The sequence below is a fragment of the Humulus lupulus genome, chromosome 8 (assembly GCF_963169125.1).
Source record: "Humulus lupulus chromosome 8, drHumLupu1.1, whole genome shotgun sequence".
Taxonomy (NCBI): domain Eukaryota; kingdom Viridiplantae; phylum Streptophyta; class Magnoliopsida; order Rosales; family Cannabaceae; genus Humulus; species Humulus lupulus.
The window spans coordinates 172,480,536-172,488,391 of NC_084800.1; the positions used below are offsets into that span (position 1 = coordinate 172,480,536).

The following is a 7,856-nucleotide window of genomic DNA, read 5'->3' on the forward strand; positions in this document are numbered from 1 at the left end:
TAGTAGATAACATATGCTCTTATAATCCCCATTGCAGAACAGAAGTACATCATCCGCAAACATTAGATGATTTAGCTTCAGCTCCCTACACCTGTTATGAAAAGCAAAGTCAGATTTCTGGCCAACTTTTTGCATTATTCTTGTGAGGTATTCCATTCCCAGTACAAAAATAAGAGGTGACATCAGATCCCCTTGTCGCAACCCTCTTTTAGCCTCAAAATATCCATGCATCGACCCATTAATCATAAGTGAAAATCGAGGTGTTCTTATACATGTCATGACCAGCTGAATGAAATGTTCAGGGAAATGAAAACCATACAACACTTCTTCTATAAAACTCCACTCAATGGTATCATAAGCCTTTTGTAAGTCTAGCTTAATTAAACAACTGGCTTTTGAGGATTTCCTCCCATAATTACAGACTAAGTCTTGGCAAATCATGATGTTGTGCGCTATAAATCAACCATGAACAAACCCTCCTTGATTTTGCGCCACAATACTAGGGAGAACTGTTTTGAGCCTCGAGCAAATTAGCTTCGTAGCTGCTTTATAAATGACATTGCAACATGCTATTGGCCTGTAATCCTTTACTGTATTCCGGCATTTGGTTTTAGGAACAAGTGTAATCACTGTGGAATTTATCTCTTTAAACAGCTGCCCAGTCTTTAAGAAGGAGAAAATAGCTTCAACAACTTCATCTCCAATTAAATTCCAGTTTTCTTGGTAAAAGCAACTCCCATAACCATTCGGTCCGGGTGCTTTATTTCCAGGGATTTCGAATATCACTTTCCTAACCTCTTCTTTTGAGTAATCTTTCAAAAGTAGCTCTGATTGGGACTCTGTTACTGTAGGACCTTGAAACATCACTCCAGCCAATACTTTCTTTCTTTGTAGCATCTTACTACCCAAAAGCTCTTGATAGAAGCTTAAAAAAGCTTCAATGACTTGTACAGGTTCATCTACCCGATTCCCTCTTGCATCAATAATAGATAGAATTCTGTTTTGCCTTCTTCGTTCCCGAATACTGAGATGAAACAAAGTTGAATTCTCATCCCCATTTCTAGCCCAATTTAGTTTAGACTTCTGCTGTAAAAAAGAGATATAATCCTTGTGAACCTTTGTATACTTATTCTTAGCCTCCAACTCTATACCATGCAATACAGAGTTTAAAGGATCACACTTAAGCCTATCTTGACAGCCAGCTAGATGATCTCTAGCATGAATTTCGGCACTAATTATATCAGAGTATCATTGAGTGTTGATCTCCTTGAACACTGGCTTTAGTGCCTTCAACTTGGTAATTAGCCTATACATTTTTGTCCCTGTAAAATGTTGTTGCCAGATCTCTTCAATCTTCTTAAAATAATCTGGATGCGTAGACCACATATTGAAATACTTGAAAGGTTTCCTACCACAAGTGACATTTGAATATACCGTGAGGACAGCTGGTGTATGATCAAACAACCCCTCATTCACAAAAACTGTCTCAGCTTCCGGGTACAATCTCAGCCAAGCTTGGTTTGCTAGTACACGATCTATCTTAGAATAGATTCTGTCCTCTCCATGTTGTTTATTGCACCAAGTATAAAAATTCCCACTATATTTGACATCCTCAAGTTGGCAATTTGCTACACGGTCAATAAAGTCAGTGGAGGTCTTATATCTAACTCTATTGCCAATCCTCTCCTCTTTTGCTAAGATGTCATTAAAGTCACCCATCACAATCCAGGGCCCCTTAACAATCAGATCTTGAAGGTCTTTCCAGAGCCATTTCCTCCCCTCCTCATCATTAAAAGCATAAACATAAGTGACAAAAAAGAAATTCTTATTGTCAACAGTTGTAACTCCAAGATGGATCATCTGGCTTGTACACTTAATGATATTAATATGAAAACTAGAGGGGTTCCAGCTAACCACAATTCGGCCTCCCGAATGCCATGCATTATTTGAAGTGAAGCACCAACCAGCAAACAAATTCAAATATAAGGCTCCTAGCTTCTGAGCCTTCACTCTTGTCTCGAGCAGACCAACCAAACCAACTCTCTGAGAAGCAATGAATTGCTTTACTAATCGCTGTTTTTGTTGGTTGTTAATCCCTCGGACATTCCAGCTAATTACTTTATCCATTTGAAAGAGGAGGTGCTCCCCCTCCTCCTGTATTTTTACTTTGAGCTCCAACATCTATCACTTTTTGGCACTGCTGTTCCTTATGTTCATTTTGCACCAATTCCCCCCCATTCAAATCTAGCACCTGAAATGAATTAGTAACAGAAGTGTTAGCTAGAGGGTCCTGTGCTTTAACCTTCCAAACTTTCGTTGCTGGCTTGAAACCATCCGGATCAACACTTGTGTTCAGATTAGGTGCCATATCCTTATTCAATTCTAGTGTTGACTCTCCCTGCTCAACCGATTTCTCTGTTTTCTTAACCACCCATTCTGGCTTTCTTCCTTCTTTTTGCCTACACATACTGGTGTCATGACCCATTCCTTTACAGTGGTCACAGATTATTGGTTTCCACTCATACGTAACAGCCACTAAAGTGTTACTACCATGTTCATCCTCAAACCAAACCAAATCTGGAAAAACTTGCTTCAGAGAAACTTCAATGAGAACCCTAGGATAGCTTAACTTGTCCCTAATTTTAGTGATAGAGTCGACCATCAGAGGCTTTCCTACTTGACTGATAATCTTGAATAAGGACTTTTCTCCCCAATATTTCAGCTCAAGATCATCCAGTTGTACCCAGATTGGAATCGATTGAATGTCCTGCTTCTTGAAGTTAACATTAGGGTCCCATGCCTTCATAATAACAGGCCTCTTATTAAAGAAAATATACCCCCCTGAAATCACTTGATCCCTGTACTCAACAAAATCAAATCGAATTAAGAAGATGCCATAGGACAACATGCCCACTTTGTCAACCTTATCCTTCCATACACGTCGAGAAAACCCCTCTATAACTGACAACGGTGGATTTTCTCCTAGCACATAGCACACCATAGAGGATTTCCAGTAGTCCACTTCATCTTCAATGTCTTCCATAGTTATCTTAATTTTCTATTTTGCAGCAGACTCGGCAAATTTGGACTCCAGATTTTGCATTACATTGCCAGATCTCAAGATAGGAGGTGTGACGTTCTTACCTTGAGACACCGCAGATGCCGTATGCCGATGTGCTTCCATGAATTGCTTCGCTTCCATGACTTGAGAAAATTTCATACGGATTTCTTCTCGTTGTTGGTGCTCCTGCATGATTGTGCTAAATGAGACCTCCTCAGTACCAATCACAGATGGCAGATGACTTTCGACTTGTTCTGGTTCAATTTCCTCATCTGAAAAGTTTAGTGGTTCAATTCCAAGAACTTCATCCATAGTTTTTGTTTTCCTCACATCAGATATAGAATCAGGCCCTCGTTTTTTCTTTTTCTTATTAGATGATTTAGGTTTCCTCTGCATCTTCGCCCTCGTTTTCGCCATGGCACCAGCTCAGAGAGCTGAGAGAAAGCTAGAGAGAGAAAACCTTTCATATCTTGAATAGAATTACAATAACTATTCTTGTTTAGGCTTACAAATTAGAATACAAAATAAATTCAACGAAGTTATAATTCTAACATTACTTAATATGTAACAAGAAGGGTACGAAGTTGGATAAATAAATTATTTGATTCTAAAGACCTCAATAAATATTGCTTATTTTTGCGCAGAGGGAATACAATCTCATTTCCTGCATATTGCAAAATAGATCATTAATTTATTAGCAAAGCAAGAAGTAAATTGTTGTGTTAATTAGAAACGAAACTTATATAAAAAATATGGGACAATGAGCTCAAACTACTAATTAATAGTGAACCACATAGAGTGATAGTTAGAGAACTGATGCCATCAGTGATAATGTATTAATTATATACTTTGGCAATCACTAGCACTAGAACAGTCTATGAAAAAGAGAACTAATTGATGGTGCTCTTATAAAATCAACAATTTTATCTCTCGTTGGTTGGTTTCTAAGAAAATTTCTATGAAATGGGCATAAGGAGAAACAGAATCAAGTAATGCAAGTAAAAGTGCCAACAAAGTTGTAAAATTTAAACTCTACAATACATATAGTTTCAGTAAAAGCCATTTTAATGAACAAAAAAAATCCTTATATAATTTAAATCAAAGACATTATGAAGACAAGATGTATGTCCATACAACACAAAGTGACTCAATATATGGATAGCTCAAATAGCTTTGAGTACCCCACTAGTGAATTTTTTGTAAGAACTAGTGTAGAAATTACTATTTGAGGATATGCTTTTGCTGTGGAAAGAACGAGTAAGTAAAAGAATAGCATGCATGAAAAGTACGCTCTATGAGATTCTGGTTAATCTAGTGTAGACTCTAATGGTCTTATTCATGCGTCTTTACATTGGTAAATGAGAGTCATATCAGCAATAGAGGTTTTCTTATTCCTAAGTTATTGACTCATTTCAGTTGTTTCTTTAGAGGTTATCCTAAATGTTGGGGGGTTTTTCTTGCTGTATCTAACCCTCGTCCTTTTACCTATTCTTCACCATGAGAAGTCAAAAAGTTGAAGCTCCCGAACTGTCTGAATGGTTCGACAAGGCCCTTCAGATTTCCATGGAGGAGATGGAGCTAGAACTAGTCGTGTCAGAGAACTCTTACGTGCATGGGAACCTCCTGCTGGGAAAATTATTTTCAAAGAAGAGAGTGTCCCAAACCATCATTAAAGCAGTGCTAAAGATGGCATGGGCATCAATAAAGGGATGGTCTTTCAAAGAACTCTAGGATGGGCTCCTTATGTTTCGGTTTCAAAACAGAAGTGATGTGCAAGGAGTTCTGGATCATCGTCCATGGACCATAAGTGGGGCGCTTCTAGCTTTAGAGCCATGGCCTATCGAAGTGGGGTACAATGAGGTGGAGTTTTCAACTACACCTATCTGGATTTTTGTACATGGGATCCCCATAGGGTTTTGGAATGATGCAAATCTTCACATGGTGGCAGCAAGGGCAAGTAAAACATATGTGATATCGGGTCATGCTTTGACTTATGGAACCAGAACTCTGAGATTCAAAGCTGTTATTGAGATTGAAAAACTTCTAGTTGCAGGATTCCCTCTCAGGAGAGAAAATATGGCTCCATTATGGCTGCAATTTAAGTATGCAAGGCTTCCGGAAATATGTTTTAAATGTGTCATTATGGGCCATGACATGAAGCAGTGTTTCCGGCAACCAACTCTGCTGAAGAATTATGAAGGCCAAAGCTTCCCAATGTTTGGCGAATGGATCCGAGCGGAAAGCTGGGAACGTTCACCATTTCATTCTTTCCACCCCAAGTGGTTTCTCGACTGGGCATCATCAAAACCTGGGTCCAAATTTGTGAAGTAATGCCCCCCGACGACTGCAGAAGCCCCACCAGAGAACTTAAGTTTTAGATCTCCTCCGCCGAAGAAGAGGTCAACTCGACCGGAAAAGGAGGCTTATGGCAGTACGACGGCGGCTTCAACCATCTCTACAACTGACAGAGTGCAACGACTAATGTTCAGTCAAAGCCATACCACCATGCAATGATTCAAACCTCAGTGAGCTCGAGTCCAGCTATGAGGTTTACCACTTTTGGTGATACAATTCAGCGCCCAAGAAAAGAGGTGGAAAGGTACCCCATTTTCCCTTCTCGTTGAGCAGCTCGGTACCTGTTAATGTTCAGAACAGTACCATGCAAAAGTTATTTAGTCAACACGTGACTTTACCTGAAGGTCTTAATAACAATCCAGAGGAAGTAAGAGCCCAATTACTTCGAAACTTCTTTGGGCCTGAATCAGTAACAAACGCTTGGCCATCAAATGATTGTTGGGCTCAAGCTTTTAAGCTTTATTTGGGCCAAGAGACCATTAATAAGTACTGGCCCACACAGTCCCTTTACAAGCCTCCATTAGTCTTTGATGAATTTGTGGACCATACACAAGAGCCTCTAAAGAAGAGGAAGTTGGCTGGACCCATAATCTCCATTGATAACTCTACAAAATAGAGTTATTTTACTACTTTTTATGTACTAATTGTTGTTTAATTCTTGAGTTTTTAATTGATTTATTAAGTTTTTAAGTAATTTTAAATTTACTAGTCTTATTTTGATTTTATAGATTTTTGTGTGTTTTTATAATCATTTTGTTGTAATATGTTGTAGTTTAATTATTTGAAATTTATATTGTTAAGTTAGAAATAAAAAGATGCAATTTTGAGCTTCAATGTTTAAGTAAATTAAGTTTTAATTAATATTTTCATGGAACTTATGTTGTATATTTTATTATTGAAAATATTTTGTTTTAATTTAATTTATGTTTATTTTTGTAGAGAAGTTGTGTATGTTTTTGCTCTTGAAAAAGCAAGAAAAATGATAGAATTATGGCAATTTTGAAGAGAAAAGAAAAAAAATGGCACATGCTCCTTCCCAGCCGTTGGGCCTTCATCCAAAGCCCAGGCCCATGCTCAATCCACCCATCAGAAGCTCACCAAGACTACCAATTCACCCTTCAGCATACTCCTTCAGCAATCACGTATGATGCTCTTTCCCAGCCACCTGATGCCCGCACTCACCACCAAGTCTTCCTCTTCAATTGCATGCATCATGCCAACTCCATCCAAGCCTCCATGCTTCAGCCTAGGCCCACTTGGCCCATAAAGCCCAGCCGAAATCATGCCTGTCCCAGCCACCAAAATGGCTGCCAATTTTGGTTTATTCTTGAGCCCAACAAATGTCAATGTTCCATTGTCCCACAATTGCCAAAAATGCCAACTTTTTACCCTACTTTTTACACATTTTACCCCAAAACATCATAATTACATCCTATAATTTACCCATATTTTCCATATTATTATTAAGTTAATTAATTTAATCAATTTATTTAATTTAAATTGATTATTTTAATTTACTCATTTTGGCTATAAATATGGAATTTTAAAGACCATCTGGGGTGTCCATTTTTAGAGGAGAGGGGGAGGTTATCATACCAAAAACTCTACACATTTCAAAACCTCTCTATTCTCTTCATCTTCTTCTTCTTTTTATTTTTTTTCTATGTATTTTTAGAGGAAAAATTTGGGGGTTCATCCTCTAAATTTTCCTATTTATGTTTGTAATTTTTAGTTTTTATTTGCTATTTTAGTTATGAGTTTCTAATCTTTTTAAGATTATTAAGGTGATGATGAAATAATATGTAACTAGATAGTATTTATTTTCTATGTTAATTTCCTATTTTGTGCAACAAAGTTTATGGAATTTTCTTCTTCAAATATCTTCTTTCATCTTAAATATCATGTATTTTGGATTGTTAGCACATATTTACACTTTGTTCTTCATTAGTGCAAAAACATAATATTCTTTGTGTAAGATGTGTCATTAAATTGTACACATTCATGCTTAGAACAAAAATATTATGGTTTGCCTTATAAATAATGTTCATTGATTTATTTGTTATTTCATTAGATTGATTTACACTAAATTCTTTGAAATTATAACTTTGAAAAGTGAAGAAAAATCTTATCTTTTTATAAGTAATCTGTGCTTAAAAATTATAAATCTATTTGGAAAATGATAGTTTGAATTATTTTAACTATCACTAAAACTTGAGAATCAATATACTTATAACTATTATTGAACTTATATTTTGTGGATTCTAATCCTTAATAATCTTATTTTACCACCTTGTTTACAATTATTAATTTATGTTATATATATTGTCTTTAATATTTTTATTATTGTCTTTTATTTTATTTTTATTGTTAAAAATCTCTTCAATCTTTGGAGCTAGTTTATAATTTATTAATTTTGATTTAAAATAGTTTTCTTTTCGAT

General features: G+C 36.5%; 1 protein-coding gene across 1 annotated transcript; it reads right to left on the minus strand.

Annotated features, from left to right (window-relative positions):
• Positions 1-459: 459 nt before the first annotated feature.
• LOC133796262 (uncharacterized) lies at positions 460-1,860 on the minus strand. Its single transcript, XM_062233736.1, has 2 exons — positions 1,313-1,860; positions 460-1,213 (listed from the first exon to the last, which is right to left on the minus strand). The coding sequence occupies exons 1-2, from the start codon at positions 1,858-1,860 to the stop codon at positions 460-462; spliced, it is 1,302 nt and encodes a 433-aa protein (XP_062089720.1).
• Positions 1,861-7,856: the final 5,996 nt, after the last annotated feature.

What these genes read in the sequence shown, in the direction of transcription:
- LOC133796262 (XM_062233736.1), bottom strand. Translation starts at nt 1,860, where the DNA reads ATGATCCATCTTGGAGTTACAACTGTTGACAATAAGAATTTCTTTTTT. An exon ending in CATTTTACAGGGACAAAAAT is followed by an intron (nt 1,214 to 1,312) that starts GTATAGGCTAAT and finishes AATTCATGCTAG; the next exon opens with AGATCATCTAGCTGGCTGTC.